General features: G+C 34.6%; 4 protein-coding genes across 9 annotated transcripts in view; all 4 read right to left on the reverse strand.

Moving 5' to 3' along the window:
- LOC104824176 (DJ-1 protein homolog E-like) overlaps positions 1–663 on the reverse strand; it is a 2,427-nt gene extending 1,764 nt beyond the window's left edge. The window contains exons 1-2 of one of the 2 annotated variants that reach the window (XM_010556153.2): positions 293–663; positions 3–181 (exon numbers count right to left, since the gene is read on the reverse strand). In XM_010556153.2, the coding sequence (XP_010554455.1) occupies positions 3–181; positions 293–472 (359 nt within the window). In that variant the 5' untranslated portion in view covers positions 473–663. Of the gene's footprint in view, positions 182–292 lie in introns of both variants that reach the window. The other variant, XM_010556154.2, reaches the window with a different exon arrangement.
- Positions 664–808: 145 nt separating this feature from the next.
- Positions 809–6,731, reverse strand: LOC104824177 (guanylate-binding protein 4-like). 3 transcript variants are annotated; one of them, XM_010556156.2, is made up of 18 exons: positions 6,628–6,731; positions 6,379–6,491; positions 5,637–5,739; positions 5,412–5,481; positions 5,256–5,294; positions 5,001–5,118; positions 4,854–4,911; positions 4,418–4,482; positions 4,295–4,301; positions 4,147–4,207; positions 3,916–3,975; positions 3,798–3,817; positions 3,644–3,709; positions 3,116–3,283; positions 2,354–2,611; positions 2,034–2,246; positions 1,475–1,746; positions 809–1,307 (listed from the first exon to the last, which is right to left on the reverse strand). In XM_010556156.2, exons 2-18 carry the CDS (start codon positions 6,465–6,467, stop codon positions 1,166–1,168), a joined length of 1,809 nt encoding a protein of 602 aa, XP_010554458.1. In that variant the 5' UTR covers positions 6,468–6,491; positions 6,628–6,731; the 3' UTR covers positions 809–1,165. The 3 variants fall into 3 exon arrangements, with proteins under 3 accessions (XP_010554458.1, XP_010554457.1, XP_010554459.1); XM_010556155.2 differs by having other exon boundaries at positions 6,379–6,497; positions 6,628–6,724; XM_010556157.2 differs by lacking the exon at positions 6,379–6,491 and having other exon boundaries at positions 6,628–6,695.
- Positions 6,732–7,449: 718 nt separating this feature from the next.
- On the reverse strand, positions 7,450–9,912 carry LOC104824178. The gene is made up of 3 exons (XM_010556158.1): positions 8,919–9,912; positions 8,630–8,822; positions 7,450–8,219 (listed from the first exon to the last, which is right to left on the reverse strand). Exons 1-3 carry the CDS (start codon positions 9,318–9,320, stop codon positions 7,789–7,791), a joined length of 1,026 nt encoding a protein of 341 aa, XP_010554460.1. The 5' UTR covers positions 9,321–9,912; the 3' UTR covers positions 7,450–7,788.
- Positions 9,913–14,231: 4,319 nt separating this feature from the next.
- LOC104824179 (ETHYLENE INSENSITIVE 3-like 1 protein) lies at positions 14,232–17,057 on the reverse strand. 3 transcript variants are annotated; one of them, XM_010556161.2, is made up of 2 exons: positions 17,030–17,057; positions 14,232–16,327 (listed from the first exon to the last, which is right to left on the reverse strand). In XM_010556161.2, the coding sequence occupies exon 2, from the start codon at positions 16,298–16,300 to the stop codon at positions 14,426–14,428; it is 1,875 nt and encodes a 624-aa protein (XP_010554463.1). In that variant the 5' UTR covers positions 16,301–16,327; positions 17,030–17,057; the 3' UTR covers positions 14,232–14,425. The 3 variants fall into 3 exon arrangements, with proteins under 3 accessions (XP_010554463.1, XP_010554461.1, XP_010554462.1); XM_010556159.2 differs by having other exon boundaries at positions 16,963–17,038; XM_010556160.2 differs by lacking the exon at positions 17,030–17,057 and adding an exon at positions 16,929–17,012.
- Between the last annotated feature and the right edge of the window lie 5,891 nt (positions 17,058–22,948).

Raw genomic sequence — 22,948 nt, forward strand, 5'->3', positions numbered from 1 at the left:
GCGTGAAAACCAGCTTCTTCAGCTCGGCGAAGCGAGCCACGAGGCCTACACATTTCTCGTCGGTGCTTAAAAGCTCCGTGAACCGGCCGCCGGGGACGATGATGACGTCGTAGTTCTCCGGTATGACGTCATCGAAGTTCGCGTTTAGCGTTACGTGATCGACCACCAGCTCGGTGTATAGCTAACCAACACAACCACAAGAGTAAAATCAAGTTTTGGAATCTACAATACATATCGATAAATGGGTCGACATCGGAATTACAAAAAAATGATACAGAGATGAAGATCATACCTCGAATTCCAAGAAATCGTGAGCGGCCATAACGCACTTTTGGCCGGCTTTGCGACCAGGGGAAACGCAGTGAACGCGAACGCCAAACGCCTCCAGAACGTAGAGTGGCGTCAAGGTCTCGTAGGCTTCCATGTAATCTCCACATAGTATCAATGCCGATTTCTGAGCCATTGATCCCATTCTCACCCACACTCACACACTATTAGTAAGGGCTATATGTATAAGCTTGTGTATTGCTATATTATGACACAAGTATTTATATCTATTTTGTGAATATCAATATGTGGATATTGTTAAATTAAATAAACACGTTGTCATCAGTATACGAACCCACTTCACCTACTTTCCTCCTCTCGTATGCTTTTGTGCCTAATACTTGAAGCTCAAAAATAAAAATGTCTGTGTCTCCATCACACCTGAAAGAAAAATACATCTGAAGAGAATTTCTTAAATGGTCTGTGTGTATTATTATATATATATATATATATATATATATATATATATAAATTACACATAGGTAGGTAACGCTATTAGGTAACATTTAATGAAATAATTGAATCTATCATTTTTTTTTGCCGTGAATAAAACAAACAATAAAAAGATTCAACCATGTAGATGGTACACATGTTTCAGTAGATTTCAGCATCAGCATCAGCATCAGCATCAGCATCAATGATCAAACCCAACTTTGAACTGACCCATCCTTCTGATTCTGATTCTTCTTAACCTCTTTGTGGGAACACATGTTTCAGTAGATTTCCTCAGTAAGCTTCCAAAGAATTGGTGGTAGCATCGGTGCAGGCTTCGAATGGCAAAACCATCAAGAACTACCCGCAAATATATACTAGTATATCAACCTCGTATCAGCCTCGTTTACTCGGACCGTGGCCTATTCGGCCCGCTCTTATGACTATTGTACAACGGTAGAAGCCAATGCGACCCGTGTTTCCTCTTTCCATAGCACCGCCAGTAAAGCACCCAGAATGCAACTAAGCAGACCAGCGGAATAGCCCATCTGATTATCGGGACACGACACATAGATTATGACAGAGACAAACACGGCACTTTGATTTCAGAAAACTCAAATCCAAGCCTATCTTTGAAATGCACTCTTTAAGTTGAAACATTATTTCGAAATGTAAAAAACTTGTTAGTAAACATCGAGCGAAAGATATATGTTACCTGTCCAAGTCGAGAACTGGGCTATAGACAACGGTTTCCCAAGTTGCTACGATGAAATGCCAAATGGGGTTGTAATAAAGAGACTCCGCGGACCAGAACATTCTCGTGTATGTCTCCAAGAATATGAAGAGTATCCATGCCGCCATCTCTAACAAAATGAATTTGATGATGAACCGGCCAACAACAACCATTACAAGAGAGAACGCGACCAACCAATTGAACAGCCGGTTATTGTATTCTTTGATGAACAACGATCGTGACTTCCCCATCATCTGCAGATACACAAAATTAATATTCAATATAAGGTTTATGTATGCATCTTCTTTCTAACTCGAGATTCAAATTAAGAAAAAGGAAACTAATCTCCATGTAAAACTAGCAATAACATGAGCCATCACAATTCACAAAATAAATTTGGTAACTTGGCAGCGTAGATTAGAAAACTGTACCATAATAGCAAAAGAGATGCCGTATGACTCCAGAAACACTGTATGTACTAGACCCTCAAACCGAAGCACAATGCTTTTAATACAAAACTCAAAATAAGTGCATATATTACCTTAGTCAACCTTTGCTCGTAATTTTTCCTTGACGGGCCGACGCATTTCTGCTCAAAACTCTGGTTGCAGTGCTGAATACCCACATTGAATTTAGCCATGGAAGGAAGTCGAAGAGTCTGTAGGTGGTCCATACCATCCTCGCACTTTGTATATAATCCCTCGCAGAGCTTTGAGGATTGGTATTCATTCGCAAGGACAAAATTCTTATATACCTAGATACGATTTACAGAGCGAAAAAGTGATTGAGAAATTACATTTGAAAAACATATTCTATGTAGTCATAGTCCAATGAATTTCATCGCAAAATAAGGACCCATACCTCTTGCATTTGTTCATCTAATTGTGCGAAAGATTTCTTCGCATGATGTCGACCGAAATGCTGCTCATCAAAAGCTTTCGTAGTTTCACCATGAGCCGCTTCATGGGCACTCCGCAGAGATTCTTCTGACATCGGTAAACGCAACCTTGACATCCTCTCATTGTATAGCTTCACACATCGCTCAAGAATACCTTTGTTGAAAACCTCAACTAGTGATCCTGTGGATGGGATCTCCCCTTTATTCAAAGCATCCAGAATCTGAAAATTAAAATAAAAGAATTAAATAGCCTTTAGTGCGTATAAGATACACATGTTAATAGTAACATAAAAAAGTTTTTCTGAATCTACACAGAGATATGCCACATAGCAATCTGGAATTTGGTACATACCTATTTTATTTGTCAATAAGCATCCTAGCCACATAGGGCAAGAACAGTGACAGAACACATGCATCACAATTATAACATTCATTTTGACATTGTAAGAGAACTAAAGCAAATTGCACATGTTGATGCCTTCAAGAAACCAGAAGAAGAAAATGCTATCATTAGACATTCATCCAATAAAAGAAATAACCATTTCTAAACTTGAAAAGGCAACTCAGATAACTTTTCGTTTCCCATCATATACATAAACAGTACAACAACAAGAAGCCACAATGCTTTCATTTGAATTTCCAAGGACACATTCCCTCAATCCAAAAGCTTTAATTTTTTGCAAATATTATATATGGAACCACACAGCCCAGAAACAGTAACTCACCTGTTCCAGAAAAGAGATGAACTCCTTCCCGTTTAGGGTTTTCCCCTGCACAATCTTTGGACGAATTATATCGGAAACAACCTTTTTCAACTGGTCTCTTTTTGCAACATATGTGGAGTCAAGCTCCTCATCCTTCATATCACACAGCTTCGTACGCATGAGATGAGGCTATAAAACAAAAACAACGGGCAGATTTACCACAAGGGAAACAACTATACATATGCTCAATCAAACACGAATATGTAAAGGACTCATAGTTTTGTAAGATCAGCACTAAGAACATTTAAACTAAGAGGACTTCACAATTCCTCTTTGAACCGATGTGGGACTCACTTTTCCTTTAGAGGTAACAACCATCTAACTGGCAAAGTATTCCACTAAAATAATTTTCAATACAATCATTTTCATGCACTATGATTAGCCACTATGATTCAAGTATTCATGTTCTTTTTTCCAAGAAACATGCATGTGGGAAATTTTTTACAAAAATGAAATACGTAAATAAGCAAACACATACAAAGTCCATACTTGTGGTAAGCTAAAGGCTGTGCTGTTGTCACCCATTCTAGCTAAGGACTCCCGGATCTGGTTAACCTGAGAAAAGATGACAGGGATAGCTTCTGAAACAAGAATGATGATAATTAATTTGTACCCGGCAGAAGTAAGACAAAGAAGATAGTACCTGATCTATGTTTTTGTCACCTGTAAACACAGCAAACAGAAATAATCCATCAATAAGGGTTTCTGACAAAAGAAATTTTCTGTGAAACATCAGTTAAAGAATTGACAAGAACTCTCACCCTCTGTATTAGGGACACGTCTGAGAGCTTGATCCACCATTTCCTGTACCGACTTCCCTTCTGTGTGACATTGTAATACTTTTAGTCAAGCCCTTTCTTTGCATAAATAAAAACAAGTATATCAAAAAGGTTCACAAGAAGCATTTGGACTTATGCAGGCATAACAGAATATCTAACAACAATTCAGTGTGAATTATAGCGAACTTATCTATGAAAGCACAATAGACGTACGCAGAAAATCACGCTGGATAAGCCACAAAAGCTTTGCAGGTTCAAAAGCAACATCTTGGCCCTACAAGAAATGGAGAAAATCAAAACCAGAATTCTGGAAGATGACATGAATCAAGAACAACATCATTAGAAGCAAACTGTGAATTACCTTTACCCTGCCCACCGGGTTGCATGAGCCAATGAAAACAGAATCAAGTCAATATTAATGCGGAATAGAGATAACTCTAATATTCAACAGATGGAGAATGTAGAGCAGAATCAATCAGCAAACCTTCCATAGAACTCTTCTGCTAGCTCAACAGCAAAAGACAATCGAGAAATATCTGCTTCACGGATCTGACCAAAACCCATATCAGAGAGATTTCCAAGAAGGAAATTTTCCAACATCGGTTTTATAACTGTTGCGCAACATCAGTTTTAATCATAACTTTGAGTCGTCAACAACCATATTTTTCATAACTATTGCGCAAGATACCAATTTAAAAAAGAACACAAAATACCAATTTGGCTTAAACATCATGACCATCAGGAAATCAACATATTCAATGGTTCACCTGTAATGTGTAATTTTAAGCCTCTCTAGTAACCTGAACCTTAGACATAAAGGTTCAAATCACCCCATAAATTTAGTTTCTCTACTTTGCATCCTAAGTATGGAAGCTAGAAGCATAAATAATCTGAAGAAGCGCAGAGGCAGGACAACTTACTGTTTCAGGCAGATTATAGACAAGTACAGAACTCATCACAGTTGCAAGAGCGAAAATTCTGAAACAGTGGGCAACAAATAAGTAAATATGCAGAGCTTCAGTAGCATACAAATGCCAAAATGTAAAAAAACAGAGCAGCATAATTACCGGTCATCATATACGTTTGACTTTCCAACACTTTCAAATCCTTCAGTGTCAAGATAAAATACAGAAGTTTTTACTCCATCAATCTCCAGCTCTATAGGTGTTCCCCAGACCCAAATACCTATTAGCAAATAGCAAGCAAGTCTAAAAAATTTCAAACAAAATCCGCAATCCTTTCCTAGGACCATACATTTTTTTCAGAGAAAAGACTATTTGTGATGGATGGATAAAAATTTCCTCAGCACATCGTTTCAGTACCTTTCGTTTTCGTGTCACGCATGTGACCAACACCAAAACCTGAGGATGCCAAATTTATTATAAGCAAAAGTCTCAAATTGAATATGCTTTTCGATTAACAAACTTATCTATACATCAACTCTAGGCACAGAACCCAGATTTTGCAAAAAGAAGCACCTTCATAACAGGAAAGGGAAAGAAGCTGATTGAGTAGAAACGATTTGCCAGAACGATATGGACCGATCACCTAATTTGTCAATAGGAAAGAGAAAAAAAAACAAAAGGTGAGAACTAACACCGAACAAATTCCAAGGTCCTTACTAGTAGGTTTCAGCAAGATAATATCAAGCAGAAAGGAATGGCAATTAACAGATAACCATGCAAACTGTAACTCCCACATACCGCAACAGCTGCAATGGGAGTTGTTATTCTGCTAATTGCTTCCAATCCTTCCCTACTAAGACGGAGCTTTGTATGGCCAGGATCAGGTTCCACAATAGGAAAGCTGCATATTGAACAAGGACCAGTTGGCAATCAACCAAAGGTCTACAAAACATCAATGGATACATTCGGGTGACGATAAAACCGTGCACTCATCTATGTTGATGGCACTTCGGCAAGAATGACCCTCTTTCAATAGCCTAATACTTTTACCAACAGATTGCCACAGACACGATTTACATCATATTTACTGTTGAAAGAATAAACATTTTGAGGAAATTTATGGGTTTCTAGCTCTTCGACACCATATTTACTGTTGAAAGAATAAATATTTCGATCCATCCACAGATTACGAACTGACTTCCAAACACTCAAGAACTTAACTCAAATATGATTCCTGCAGCAATTACAGACTATATTTGAATCAAATTGTGATGAAACAAAACCCTAAGTAGACTGATAAGTAAAGGGAACGAGATCCAAGAGTACATCCACTCCACAACAAACAGAAGAACTTATAACTGTTAAAATCAACAATGCAGCAAGAAATTCAAAGAATTATTGCAGGAAAGGTTTCAAAATATTAGCTTTAACCCATATTCCAATACACTTAAAGCAACAAATCCCCGCTACAGAAAATGGAATCCGGCAACTTTTCCAGGAAAAAATACTTATAGAGAAGAAAAACAAGAATTCCACTTACGCCTCGTAAAAGTTGTCAATCGAGAGAGAGGTTGACAGAAATAGGCAGAGTGAAACCAAGAATACATAGACCCGACAAGAAATCTCCATGATCCGACACAGATAGTGCACGATCTGCGTCTTGTCCACAATACCGTTTCAAGTCAAAAAGAAAATCTCTAGCCAATTCCAGAATCCCAAGAAGAAGCGAACATGTAGAAGAAGAAGAAGAAGAAGAAGAAGAGAAAGGGATCTCGAGGGAGGGGGAAACCTGGGAAGGAGGGCGTACGTTAAGAATCGTGCAGCGCACCCACGAAGAGAGATGCGGGCTAATGGTTGCACGAGGTTTAGACCAAGGTGAGGTGCACTCGATTACAGCCAAGTGGGAGAAAAGGAGGAGACATAGATGATGCATCAATATTACCATAAAGCCCTTGATGAACCATGGCGAAAGAAGCAGATTTTATAAGGGTATTACTGTCAAAGCATAAACGTTTTGTATTTTGCATTATTCATTTATTACTACCGTTATTTATTTTTTTGTCTAGTCTGACTCTGAACTATGAACGGAGGAGACTTCGATGTCTTTTTTTCAAAGACCAAAAAATTAATATTTTGCAGTAATTATTGTAAATATTTCAGTATAAATTTGTATACACTGTATCATAAAAATATATATATTCCTATTCGAATAATTTTTTTTAGTTTTGTAAAAGAGAAAAAAAATTTAAAATTGTTAAAATTCCTCTTTTATTGATACATCAAATATTGCATATATATAACATAATAACTCGATCTATATACATGTAGAATGTTAATTTAAACCCAAATAAATTAAAATAAAACTTAAAATGTTCATAGCTTTATTTTGACTTTTCTCAATGTTGATGTCATTTATTACTCGAGGAATGGAAAATATATGACAAATCCAATTAGTTTTACTAACATCGTATAATTAGAAAAAATTATTGCATAGACTATGGATGGTGCGACCAAACCCATCTTCTTAAATCAGGGTCCCGAATTATTAACATAGTAAAAGAAGAACATTCGATATTGCGCAGAATGTGTGTGTGGTTCCACGACACAGACGTATAATAAAAAGGAACAATGCCATACAAAAACGATTATTGCCATTACAAATAACCAACCAAGCTCTTAGTTCTGTATAAGTTTCAGACACAAACTTTGGATATAACAAAGCATAGTATCCAACACACACAGCTCGGCGTTATGAACACCGGCGGTTTCTTACATCTGCCTCGGAGATATACCTATAGAGCCGGACCACGCTCCCTCCCTCGCACCAAAAAAACGAGGCAGAGCAATGGGACCCGACACCCTTACATATAAAAAAACCATAAGGGAGAGAGTTCAATAGCTTTTTTTTGTTTTTTAAACAAGTCTTATGTTAAAAGTCTACACGGTTATGTTATATCATCATCATATCGATCGCGCCGTCCTGCAGATGTTCCTCGGATTCATCCGAAAACGAAAAGACAGAACCTTCGAGTTCAGTTACCTCGAGGGGTTGGCGCTTAGTAACGTCGGCTGCGGCTGAAGGGTTCTGGTTTTGGTCGGTGCGGGCATTAGGAGACAGCCACTTGGCTCTGACGTATTCGGCTTTTCGCCACGGCGGGACGTGTAAGCCTTTCTTCTTCAGGCTCTGTCTCGCGGCTTCCGACACGATCTGGATGATCCTCTGCAGCCGATCGGCTTTGCCCACGAATACGTAAGGCATAGCCTGCAGGATCGACTTGTAAGATTTGGTCGGACGGGCGATCTCGAATTCGGACCTGAAGTCTATGTCGATCAGCAGCCTCTCGCCGCCTTTTGTTATCACATCCACGTACTCGTACTCTCCTGTTCCAGTACACAACAACAGCCTGTCTTAACAATCTTGAAGCCTCCAACCTTTCATGCATTTATTCAATTTCAATTCTGCTCTTTTTCCTAGAAACCAATCAGAACCAGAAAAGGAATCCGCTCTTTAGTATGAAAGTGTTGTTCTTTCTAGCAATTTTCTCAGGCCTCAGGGTGAACAACTAACAGGATACACGTTTCTTCTTTCTAACCAAACAGATCCAGAGAAAAAAAACTTTCTTCTTTCCCGAAATTTCCTCAGAAACAAACAGATTCCGTGGATTGTGAAGAACCCATGGTAATCTAAAGAAATCCAACGCAAGTGACAGTGGTTTTCTCTGCTACTTTTCTTAGCAACCAAACAGAACCAAAAGAGGAAAATTTCATAAATAGATTCATAGCAGAAATACCTGCAGGGCAAGAAGGCGCTCTCTCCCAACGAGATTTGCATAAAGCCGCGTCATAGCCTAAGCCCACCAACCCATCGGCGACAATTTTCCAGGAAGATTCGTCTTTTCGCTTCAAGTTCTTATTTTTCTCCACAATCTTCGCCGTATCCGCCAATAAATTCCTCTCGCTCACGCTCGTACAAACCACCAGGCTCTACACATGCAAAGCCTCCACGCAATCAGATTCCGCATTTCATTAAAACCCAGAATCTGAAAAAGCAGAAAACCAAAAAAAGAATACCCAACATACCTTAAGGATTTCACAAGCTTCACCAGAAGAATTGAAGCCGACAGATTCCCATTCGTCGTCAGAGCTGTCAGTGCCGGTGCTGCTGCCGCTGAAGCAGTTGCAGCGGTTGCGGCCACACCTCTGTTTCTCGTTGTTGTTGTTGTTGTTATCCTCGATAAAGTTTTGAACCATTTTCGCCAAACAGACCGAGCTCGGTTCGAACTCGCCGGAATTCCCTCTGGAGAGTGGCTGCGCCGGTGTCGGAGGAGGCTCCGTGGCGGCGGAGTTCTTCAGGACACCGGTAAATTGACGCTCGAAGAGCCGCTTCAGCCGCGATTTCGGCATCTGCCTCATCGGCTCCGGAAAAATCAGCTCCTCCGACATATCGGAGTCGATCGGTTGGATTTTCATGGGGAAAGGCATTATGATTTTGCCGTGATTTTTCTTTGCTTACACACCAAACAGAAAAGATGGAGAGGAAAGAAATGAAAATTGAGCACCAAAAAAAGCCCAAATATCTAAGTGAAAAAAAAATGAGGGAGAAAATCCCAAACCCAGTCTCCGATTATTTATCAGAACTAATATTATTCAAATTCCCGAACAAAGCAGGGAATAACTTCGAAACAGGGCAAAGTTCTGGAGAAAAACAACAGATTTAAAAGAGAGAGAGAGAGAGAGAAAAGGAAAAGATTGCTTTAATCTAGGGTTTGAAGATACGGATTAAAGTCCCCGAGATACGCGACGACACGAGAACGTCATGATCATGCTTTGATTTCGCCAATGATACAAGCAACGGCAATCGAACATAAACACAGTCGCCGGATTCTTCATCTTCCTCGGCAATATTCCGGCGAACTCTGTCGCCGGGAATTATGGCGACAGAGATGAAACCAAACGAAAATCCGAAATTCAAAATCCAAAAACCAAAATACGAAAGTATCAGAAACTGAAGCGGACACTAAAGAATCTAACCACCGGAGAGAGAAAAAGGTGAAGCAACGGGAGGTTTTTCTTCGATAAGGCTTTTATTGTGGCTTTTTTAAAGACGGAGGAGGAGATGTACACGTGGCATCCTACGTGGCAGCGAGGCTAATCTGTCGGAAGGTTGGATATACGTGTCGGAATCTGAGGGCTGTTGGTTGATCTGTGTACCTCACGACGCACCACGTGGCGACCATCGGGCAGCTTTTGGATGTTGAAATGTCGATACCCCTTGGTGCTCGTTCGCTGAGGAGGACGTGACTATTCGTCCCTGTTCGCCCGGGGACTTTTTAGCAAGTTTGGATTACGAAATGACGAACATGCCCCTCTTGTCGTACGTACGTATGTATATGTATCTACTTTTTTTTTTTTGGTATAATGTATATGTATCTACTTTAAGTTTGGTATGCTAATCTTTTTTTTTTGTGAAAGTTAGTTGTAATGTTTGAACATTTGGGTTAGATAATGACAGATTAATCTGGGTTATGAAGATAATTTGCTTTTTCTTTTTTCATTTGCGGAAAAGCAACACTGATGTCCTTCTAGAAATTCGATATACTTCAAATTTCAATGTATTCGTGTGTGTGTGTGTGTGTAGTTACTTATATTAATCGTACTTTCCATTTTACGAATACCTTGAAAAAAGTGGTACTAATTTTCCCAAATTTTATTTAATGTATTTCAATCTATATACTGATTTGTTGCATGATTAGACCGAAATTAAAAGAGTAAAAATAAAACCTATCACATAAATTATAAAATTCGTTTTAAAATGTGAATAACGTTGGAGGAATTGTCACAAAAATATTACTCATTTTAATTTGTATATAAGGTTAAAATATCTACCATATATTTTTAAAAAAGATAATTCCTTTTTTACAAATTATTTATAGATAACTCATTGTTACATTAAAATTATATTAGATAAAAAATTTCCAAAATAATGGCTCAATGGACAATATTTATGTTTATTTATAAAGAGGGAGATATATATGTATATAAAAGATGGATATATAAATTTTAGAGTATTAGGAAATACCAACCAAAATATATATGGACTAATATTGACATAAAAGATAAAATAATTTCAGCGAAAATTTTAGATTTTTGTTTTCCAATCTCATTTTGTGTAGCTTTTTATTCTATCTGATCGGCATTGACATGGAAAAGTTATATAAAATGGTAATTAAAAATAAATCAGTTGTCTAAAATAAGAAGAAGAAAAAAGGAAACAGTTTGGTAAGCACACAGAAAACTCCGTTGTTTTGACGAAATTCATTCTTGACTAATACATCTGACGAAAATACCCTCCATGGGACCCACAAGAGAAATCCACGGATAATGCTATTTTATTATCAGATTTATCATTGCTACGCGTTTTTTTTTAAAAAAACTTTCGGTTTCGCAAAAAAAAAATATTTCTTTAAATATAAATTTTATAATTATTGAGATATTTTGATTTGTGTACGTTAAAATCAAAGTGAATAAAATTAATTATATTTCAAAATATATATCTTAAATATAGATTATACATCATTTTTATAAATCAAATTAATCAATGAAAATAAAATTATTTAAATAAATGAAAACCAAATTTTTATTAAAATAAATATTTTCTTAATACAATCGAGGTACTATATTTTTTACAAATTAAATAATTTAAAAAACGAAATTTCCAAGCATCTTCATAATGCTTTAGTAAAATTTAGGCGGTGGTGGCATTACTGTCATCCGTGGGACAGCGGTGTCTCTGGGTCGATATGGTAACGACACGTGTCTCCCTTTTCTACTGAAAACGCGTTTTCACCTCATCTTGTAACTCTTAGTAAATTATGTGAATTCCTTTTTCGGTCGATTTTATAAAAACAGTTTATTCTTTATGCCACTTCAAGCGTATATATGATATTTATCAGTGTCTATTAATGGTAATAAATATTGAAAATGATATGTTTTTAAATTAAAAATTACAGTTTAATTTATCCCAAGGTTTTAAAGCGAACAAGTTTGCGTTTATTTGGGTGTGAAAATTAATTTCAATTGACCCAATCATCCACAACCTACATTTTTAATCAAACGATTAAAAAAAAAAGAGAGAGAGAGCTGAAGTTAGAACTGATACCAATCCATAATCTCCCTCGAACCTTAACTTTAGTGGCAAAATTTTCAGATTATATAAGTGGGAAAGTTAGAACTGAAGTTCATTGTACATATATACATACATACATACATACATACATAACACACATACATAACATACATAACATACATACATACATACATACATACATACATACATAACATACATAACACACATACATAACATACATACAATGTTTGCTTTGCCTACCTAACAAGAAAACTTCACTTTAACCAAGAAACAGAATATCAAATGTTTGGTAAATTTTCTTGCTCTTTTTTTTTTTTTTTGTATTTCAAACAAATTCTATGAGACTACCGAGAGTGTGGTACACCACTATGCATGAGATTATCACATTTCAACAACAAGTTGGAAGACAATAAAACTAAATTTGTTTTGATTTCATGAAGTTTCTTTATAGTAAAGCAAAAGATCATAAAAATGTGAATATTTTATGCCAATATAGTATTTAACCAAAATCTAGTTCAAATCAAATATAATCAAAATTGGATTAAACATAAATGCCAAAAAATCTTATTTATATATATATGCTTCGATTAACATCCATTTGGATTTTCCTTTTTCATACCAAATCAAATCTATGTGATATCTCGGTTTTTACATCTGTTGCAAGTGAAATCTACCAAAAAGTTCTATAGAATCTTATATTAATTTTATAGAAAATTATAATTTCTTTCCCTTATGTTTTTGTTTTCACTTCCATGCCTACAAAGTATTTTATAACAAGATATATGTTTGCCCAATTGTTTTTTTTTTCTCGTTTAGGATAAATCTACCGAACGGTAACAACTTATTCAAAAGGGAAATTCTTATAATAAAATACATGAATCGTACATCAATTTAATAGGAAAAAAATCCTTTGTATTTGTTTGGATATTAATTAGAGATCCAATATGATTAAAATCTACAAATAGAGGGAAAAAAACTTATCTTTTAGATTATTTTCTTTTCATCCATCCATGGAAAAGAAATATTTTATTTTTACATATTTTTTATTTATGCACTGTAAAAAAAACAAATTTAGATATTAGTTTTGACGTAAGTGACAGACCAAAACTGTTCTATCCGGAAAAAAAAAAATCGATCCATGTAGAAATCTAGTTAATATGAATGAGGAATGCACAAGTTTTTTATGAATATGAATGTGAAAAATAAAATAATCACTACTAAATCTACTATCATTGATTTATCAATGTTGAAAGTTAATTAATTAATTAATAGTCACCACTAAAAAATTTTATTGTCATTATTTCATTTTTATTCGTTTTCTATAAATTGGGGGATTTGCATCAAAATTACTAACTCTATATTTTACGGATCAATTCTATATATATATAGTTTTTTACATTTGACAATATTTGTTTGGATATTAATATTATATTGAAACATATGTTTTATTTCAACCACAAAAGAATTCAATACACAACTATCTAAGGCCCTAATTATATTCTCTTTGCCCGTCTTTATTTGTGGTTAATTATTTTGATTTCTCTAACCATTTTTTGCCTCTATAACTTTAAGATTATTTTTTTTTAAATCCCCTTCACCAACTTTTGTTAATTACACTTTCATGTTTTAATATCTCGTGTTATCATATTTTCTTAAACTATCTTTGTTTTTCCAATAAAAACATGTTAAGCGTTTTATTTTCTAGATAAAATAAATGTCATGATATATTTGACGAGTTATTAAATTAAATTCAAATCAAATTAAAACCGAATTAAGTTGTTTCACAATATTCATTTATATTTTTCTACGTTTTATTTTTTTGGGAGGAAAGTTTCCAACTAACTCTTGTGAATGCTGAATAGTTTATTTGGTATCACTAATATGAACGATTTATCTGGTTCGTAATTTAAGAAACATAGCAATGGAATGGGATAATTTATAAAAAAAAATATTTTTAAAATAGACAATAATAAAAATTGGAAATTTTTTTAAAGACTTTTTATATAATTTTCATAAAAAAAATCCTAGTTACAATATTTTATTTTTAAATTTATTTTTTATTACTATTGCAACACTTTATTCTATTCTATATTATTTTAACACTTCATTCTCCAACTTTTCTCGCATTTTCTTTTCGTTTATATTTTAATTTTCCCTCCAAATGTATATACGTTAATTTATAAATCATGTAATGTCAAAACCCGAATTCGAACCCGACATAACTACGAGAAGAGATCACGCAAGGAAAGAAGAAACAGTATTCTTGAGTTGTATTTATATGCAAACCCAGTTTAGTTCATAAATGTGGTCACTGAATCAAAGAATCAGCACATGAATTAGAGTCTTCTCCAAGTCTAAAATGGACAAGAAATCAGAGGTTAAAGATGTGGGTTTTCAACAAAGAAACACGACCAGGCTCGTCAAGTGAGATGAGCTTTACTTACTGGAACCACACGGACGGGTCCTGTTTCAGCAGATGCTCCACTCCCACAGTTTGTGTAACGTTGCTTCGGACAAGTGACGCTAACATCGAGTTCTGGTTTGGCCCGGGAGAGGACGGGTTCATGCCCTTAAACGAGTCGAACCTTTGGCTAAAGATATCTCCATGCATTGCTTCGGGTCTTTCGAAGAGATTGTTGTTCACCTGTCTGTAGAGGTGGTGAAGATTCATCTGATCTTCCTGTCTGTTCGGCTGAAGAATGCTCTGAACTTCCCCGGCTACTGCTTCGTTTTCGGATTTGATGCTCTGAAAGGCGTTATTGTAGCTCGAACACAGATCATAAATGGTCGTTTTCCCGTCTTCCGGAGTCATAAGATTCTGTAGACCAAAGGATGGCGTGAACGGCTTGCTTGGCGGTACTGCTTGCTTGATCTGGACACAGGGTTGGTTAAAGGTCATGGCTTTGATGTCGTTGACATGAAAATTCGGTGCTCCGACCCCGAAGGAGTTTCCTCTGTAAACACAAGTCAGTTGGTGGTTGTCCCTTGAGATCCTGTCATCAAATCCCATTCGGTTTTCGCTGTACGGACAGAGATGATTCTCACATGTATAGATGTTATGATGCACCATCAAGTCAAGATCATCCTCCAGCTTCCTCTTTTGGACAATGTCCAAGTTATTCACAACTGTCTCTCTTGTCCCAATCCCAAAGTCATACCGGTTTGGTTTCTCCTCTCTGAAATGTTCTTCCACGTTCGGATACTGCTCGGTTTCAATCCCATCAACATCATACTCGCCTGTAGGGACAATAACATCACAATCATTGATGCCAGGGACAGGAAAGGAACTGAATTCTTTGACGAAATAGCCCGGGTAAAGCTCTCGAACTATGGCCTCTTCTCGGTTGATAGCAGCTAGCCACATGGAGCTCTCTCTTGCAGTCATCTTCTCCTGCAAGCATTTAGACTGTCTCACAAGCCGGCGTATCTTCGAGATGTCGGGAGACATGTGCTTGATCACTGACATCAAGACACCGACTTTCCAAACCTTCTTTAGATCATGAGGTTTCTTGTACGGTGGTGGACAACCTCGACTATCCTCGGGCAAGGACAGTTGTACCCACCAATCTTCCTTCCCCGTGGGCCACCACGGCGGAGCCACACCCTTATCTAGCGGAAAACGCCTCTGTGGAGGACTACAGTGCTGCATCAACGCTGATAAAAGTGATCCAAGAGTTGTATCCTGAAGCTCGAGCAGTAAGTTTGGGGTAGAGCCAGCGAACACGGATCCCAAATCCTGATCAGGCTCGGAAGAATTGTCTCTCCGATGCTTGGCTATGGCAGCCGGGCCGTTCCTGTGAAATCTCACTTTATCCTTCCACCACTCCCGGAGGTTGTCAGACGATCCCGTGACAGTTTTCCCATTTTCCTGCACGATCCCGTAGACAAAGCCCTGAGCGTTGCAGACTTCCATTATTTTCAACATGTACTTCAAGATCCCATCCTGCGCCCTGCTCATCGTTTTCTTCCGGGCCTGTTCTTGCAACTGCAGAGGCTTCTTGGAACCGTCGGTTTTCCCCACTTTACCGTTCTTGCTCAGTTCCTTTAACCGCTTCAGACGCAGCTTGTCTCTCCACAACCTCCTCTCGAGCTCCTCCATTTCAAGATCTTCATCCGTCAAATCATCAGCCACGGTAGCAGCCGACTCCTGTTCCGTTTGATGGAAACAAACGTTCCTGTCCAGAAAGGGAGCAGAGTACAAGTCGAGATCCCCACAGGTTTCCGTCCCGTTGAAAATGTTCCAGCAAGACGGTTTTTCGTTGGATTCTTGGTTCATCTTTCCGGCGCAAGATTCCAGAATCAAATGGCTCATCATGAGAGTTGCGTCCAGATTCGGTTGCACCTGCAAATGAGATTCAGACTGAGGATGCAACGCAAATTGTTCACGACAAAACATGCATCCAAAGAACTGAAAAAAAACAACTCGCGTAACCAAAACGATGCATACAAACACGTTTCAAGAGATCCAAACATTTTCTCAGCATCAAATATCAAAGGCTGCAGACGTGTAAGAACGATACATGCTGGTTAACATTGATGATCAGCGATATAAGAAAAAGAAAACAATATCTCGAAATAAACAGATCCATAGACGAAATCAATGTGACAATATTCGTAGATTTACAAACTGAGGAACTGTAGACAATTTCTGCGTTACCATCCAACGAAAGCATCAATTTTGAAGGGTTAATCTTAAAATTTAAACCCAACCCAATACAATTTTCCGGGAAAACAGTAAAGGGTGACCTCCAATTTTCCCGGAAACGAACCTAAACCCGAATCAGACCATCACAAAAAGAAATCATTGCCCTAACGAATGTATTAAGAGAGCCCGTTTGGGCAAAACACAGTAGAGAGGAAACAGAAGAAGTCAAAAGGGTCAGTCTACGAAAATTTTCCGACCGGCCAAACAGGACGGGAAACGAAAATTTCAAGAGAAGTACCTGAAACAATAGATTCGAAGAAGGAAAAAGTTACCGGTAAAAAAGAAAAAAGAAGAGGAATCTTGTGATTGTCCCCAGAACTCAAACCAGAAGCCACTAACCTGCGAGGGGGAGAGAGAGACAGGAAGATGTTATGTACGAATACGTATTTATATGTACATGTACGTATTTGCGGGCATTTAATAAGATGCGAAGCGAAAAGCGTGTCGGTAAAGACCAAACGGTACGAATACGAGAACCTGATAGATATGTATTTAGTAACTTTTCGTATAATATCTGCCTTGAATTTTATTCCATTTATGGTTTAAAGATACTTGTTTTTAATTAAAAAAATTATAGTTTTCCCCAAAAATATTTGTTTGAAGGGGAAAACGTAACAAATTTTTTCTCTGCCAAAAGGACGTTTCGTGATATAACGCAACATTTTTTTTTATATATCTAAATGTTTCAAAGAAATTCTTTCTATAAAAAGATAAATTAAAATATTTTGAAATTTTCAGAGGATTGAAATGATTCGCAGATTTAATATTTATATTTGATTTAAATATTTTTATATTTATATTCAAATCATATTCAAATAAAAAAAATTATATGAGATACGAATCATGTTCCCATGAATTTGTTTTAGAAAATGCATCTAAATATGTTATGTAAAAAAATTAACAATAATATACATTTATTGTATGGTTAACTGTGCTTTAGAATTTAGTATGGTTCTAAAAGTTTTATTATTATATATAAATCGTCCTTTGTTAAATGTCAAAACAAATTTTAAAATATTTCTTTACATTACATTGTTATAAATATTACAAAAAAAAATAGTGTATGTTTTTGTCAAGATTAAGCTATTGGTCAACGGTAATATCTACTGTATTGTTAGTTGCAGAATTTTTACAAATCTTATTATTACATGTATTTCCAAACGAGTCTATGTCTATTAACCCCAAGTAAGTGTTCAAAAAAAGATTATATCAATCAGCTCAATTTTCAAAACACATATATAAGTAAATTAAGTTAATTTTAGATTTAAAAAAATATTCAAGAATTTTAAAATAAAATTTATAATCCATTTTTACCAATTAAATGTTAAAATATCACAAATTTGGATATATACATATGACATTTCTGCAATGATATTTATTCAAATATGGTATTAGAATATACTTTCTTAGAATATTTATTATTTATTTGAAGTTTTAAGCCAACTGTTTACCAGTAGTGTTATCTGTTTGTTCTTTTTTGCACTTCTAGTTGTCCATATAGAATATATTTCCAACAATGTTTTACAATTTAGAATTTCATTATCACTATAAAAAAAGTTTATTCCATGTTAACACGTTAGTTTTAATATTTTTATAATACTATACAAAATAAAATAAAAAATCTAAATAAAACCATGAATTTTTAAAATGACGATGCATTGATATGAGACTCAGAATCGTCTTATAGGGAGTGCAAGTGGTGCATTTGAACAGGGTCTCTAATTTTTGGGACCTCATTTTTAAAAAAAAAATATGTTATTTTTAATTTTTAAAAATTGAGTCATAAATTTTTTTAAAAATTTTACAATGTTATCATAAAAAATAATTATAAAATTATTTTTCTATTTATATATATATATATAATTGATTAAAAAATAAAAAATAATAGATATAGATATATAGTATTTGCACAGGGCCTCCGTTAACAGTGAGATTAATCGCGTGAAAGGAACATCGTATTTTTTTTTTATTGGAATCTGATGTGGTTAAATTAAAATTTAGCAAGATACTGATATATAATCAATTTTTTCTTCTTCTTTTTTGTGATGTAACGTTGTTATTTATAGATTATATGTCATCAACATGCTATATATATGACATTCATTTAAATAATTTAAACTCTAAGGTTAAAATGGTAATTTTATTATTAAAACTCATATATATACTGTAAAACATAAAACTCAAATTCGTATCCAAATCTAAAATATATTCACACAATTAATATTTATATATCAATCAATTTTAATAGTCAAAATATTATAAAATTTTCAAAATATTAAATTTTACTTACTATTATAGAAAAAAATAATATTTCTTGAATTGATTTAAAATAAATTAAAGACATTAAAAAATTATTGTTTACTTTTTATATTTTATTTTTCATATTAAGATAGATAAGATTCCATCAAGTATAAAAAAAAACCCCTTACTTAGCCAGTTGAAAAAATAATTAAAAAAACAAAGGTGCGTATTCGTAATGTTTTTTATTATATTTTCTTCAAATGTAGCAATGTATAATAATTATAAATCTTCCTTAATATATGTGTTAATATAAAAGGAAATCTTGACTTTGTAAAATAAAATCGAGAAGGTTGACCCTAATTTATGATGATGAACACTAATATCATAGATGTCATGGGGATGTATGTATGTATGCGTGTAGAAGTCAAAGTGGATGAAAAGCTGGTAGGTTGACAGATCATTTTTTCATTTTTTTATATTTATCTTTTAAAAAAGTCAACTAAATATCTTCAATCATAAAAACTTTACTCGTTCGACAATACAAAAATCAATTCATTGCGTGGAAATTTTTTAATTCGAGCATATAAAACACAATTTAAGTTTGTGTTTTGCTAGCATCCTTTTCTTTAATTATAGGTATATTTGGATTAAAAAAATAACGATCTAGATTACGTAATTCGGTTTAAATTATATTATAAAACATTTTATATATATATATATATATGTGTGTGTGTATAATTAATATTTCTAATATAAAACGATATAGAAAAAGTATCGAAAAGTATTATGAATGAATAATGTCCAATGAGGAAATTAACATAATCACCCAAAACTATCCTATATTAGATAACTCGACTAGTAAAGAATGAGATAAATTTCTTTTTTATTAATTCGTGTTCGAATCTCCATTTAGAAAGTGATATTCACGTGAAATTTCTCGGTTCTTTAAAAAATATATTTAGTTGGATCGAAAGTATGGTAAATTTTTTAATTATAAAAAAAAATTGTCACCCAAAACATTTAGGCTTAGCTCACAAGGTTATAGATAACCATATATTGGATGGCATTATATTGGAATCTGATGTAGTCCAAGTATAGTGACGTATGCATTCTTCTATATTCTATATTCCAAAATGATTTAGGAAACAATTCGAAAAATATTATGGATGAAGAGGGTCCAATGGATACATATAGTGATGTATATTCCATTATAGATATACTCTCAAAAAGATTTAGAAAACATTTCAAAAAGATTACCATGACTGAATATGGGGTCCTATGGCTAAGTTTATTCTTCTTCATTTTGTACATTTTCTTATTAACTAATTGATTTTCCTTTACATGAAAAACAAAAGGCTCATGTAGACATTGGACACGGATTAAAATAATATGGATTTAAAAAAACGCATAATAAAAATATCCATGCAATTTTCCGTACGCACAATTACAATATCATTTTTACCTGTTTCCAAAGAATTTTAAGTATGAAATTAAATTTTGGATAGAAATATGTATTTATTATACTTGAATCAATTGATATCCATTGAATTTAAAGTAAACAAAACCGATGAGTAAAATCAAAATACCATATTATATACATTACAATTGGAATCTACACATATTTGGGGTCAAACTTGGAATCTACACATATATGTATATCCACTCCTTCGAATGGGCGAAAAGACAATGTTACAACTGATCAAAAAATCACCACATATATATATATATATATATATATATAATTCACATCTCATCCTGTGTGTCTATACATATACATATATAATATTAATTCGAAGAAGAATGATTTTAATAAACTAAAAAAAGTAGAAACAAATAAAAGAAAAAAAAAAAAGAGGTGCATGCACAAGAGCGATACAAGTACAACGCAGGCACGTTTCTCTGCCGGCAGTGACGCTTTAAACTGCAGAAACGTGTCTCCGGAGATTTCTGTCGGCTACTCCACAATTATTGGAACTCTTTTTCAGGCTTAGCTAATAATAAAATGTCATCCGATGCTTCGTTATCTTTTTACTTTTACATTTAGATTTTTAACTTATTCGATATTTTTATTTATATCTAACCACCATGCATGCATATTGAGAAATGAGTATATATATATATAAACACCGCGGGCACGGCAAGTGCGTAATAGCAACCTTCCCTCTCGGGTAAGTTGCGGACAAATGGAGATAATTTTATTTCTTCTAATTTTCCTTCTTAAAAACATTGATTCTCGACAATAACTGTGACAAAAGAGTTTGAGTATATTTCTTCTTCCATTAATCGAGGAATTGAAAGTTTTCGATCGATGGTTCAAACATATAATTTTTTGACGCATATGGTTGTACGTTTTGAATGTATTGTTTTTCAACATAGATGCTTTGTTTATCTTCAAGAAGGAAATCATTTGGCTTTGATTTGTCAATGTTTTTGGCATTAAAATGGCGAAATCATAGAAATTGTGGATATATAATTTTGGTGTATGATATATAAAATATATCAAATTATCAATTCGTCTCAACTTTTAAAATGCTTGCTTACAAAACAACGAAATTCCAACGTACTATTAATGATGTAGATTTATATTTTATAGATAAAATTCAATATAATATAAAATATAAAGATAGGAAAACATATCAAATGGATATTATTAAGCGATCTTAGAGACGGAATCACAATGAGTCCATAAATCATCTCTCTTCTTCAAAAGTTCTGCTCGACGGGAAATGTAAATTGGTCTATCCGCGATATAGTTTGTGAGAGTGTCATAACACAACTTTCCCTCCACGATAAGTTCTGGGCAACAAGAATCGGCCACCGTTCCATTTCCGAAAATACCCTCCACTACATCCAAAGTACACTTTGGACTGATTTTGATAAGACATTGATCCCAAAACTGTTTCGCTTCGCCTTCTTCCATGGCAAACACAGGAATCGATGCACACACCAAGCCCATGACAATGAAGGACACAACCATCAACATTTTGAGTTTTGTCATCTTTGTTAGAAGCTTTAGGGTTTAACTTTTGTATCTTCTATTCAAGGGAGAACAAAAAGGTATATTGTTTGTCTTGTTATGTGAAACGAAGAATGACTCCTACTTATAATTCTCTAGAGCAATTATAACGGACCCTTGTTACATTAATTTGTTTCTTAACTCCCATAATAATTATAAAAATGTTTTATGTGTTTCACGTCCAAATAGATCATTTAATGTTTATCAATATAACGTTGGGCATGGCTTTCATGTTTAAAGATGAGATATGTTTAAATAATTTAACGTTTTCACACCCAAGTTGGTCCATCTCTTCAAGAAACGCATTTGATATGGCCTGTGACAATGAACCCCTTCTACGGACAGGACACACTTATTTATCACGTGTTTCGTCTCAATGCGCATGGTTACTTGGATTTTTTTTTACGAGAAAAATAAAATTACTTTACCAGCACGTACGGTTAGACTTGGCAAAATTTTAGAATAAATAGATTATATCGATGGAAATAACACATATGACATGGGATGTTTTAACATTCGTTGGATTTCTCAAAGGCGAAGCGTTTATATATAGACCTTTGTATTGATGGATGGAATCTATTCGGGATGTATGGTACGTATTATTCGTCATGGCCACATACAAAATAGAGATTTTATTCTTGAAAACATTGATTCTCGGGAATAAGTTAGGATGCTTTGTTTTGGAAATAGATGTCTTGTTCATCTTCCACACGTGCTATCTTGTGAAGGAGAACGTTTGACTTTGATTTTGTGGATGGTTTCACATTAAATGGCGAAATCATAGAAGTTCTCGATTTAATTTTTTTGGTGTATGATATATCAATTTGTCCCAAAATTTAGAATGTTTTTGCTTACAAAACAATGAAATTCGAGATTATATTAGTTATGTAGATTTATACCACATACACGAAATTCGATATAATATAAAATATAAAGATAAGATAACATATATCAAATGAATATTATTAAGCGGTCTTAGAGACGGAATCACAATGAACCCA

Source organism: Tarenaya hassleriana, unplaced genomic scaffold, assembly GCF_000463585.1.
Source record: "Tarenaya hassleriana unplaced genomic scaffold, ASM46358v1 Cleome4, whole genome shotgun sequence".
Taxonomy (NCBI): Eukaryota; Viridiplantae; Streptophyta; class Magnoliopsida; order Brassicales; family Cleomaceae; genus Tarenaya; species Tarenaya hassleriana.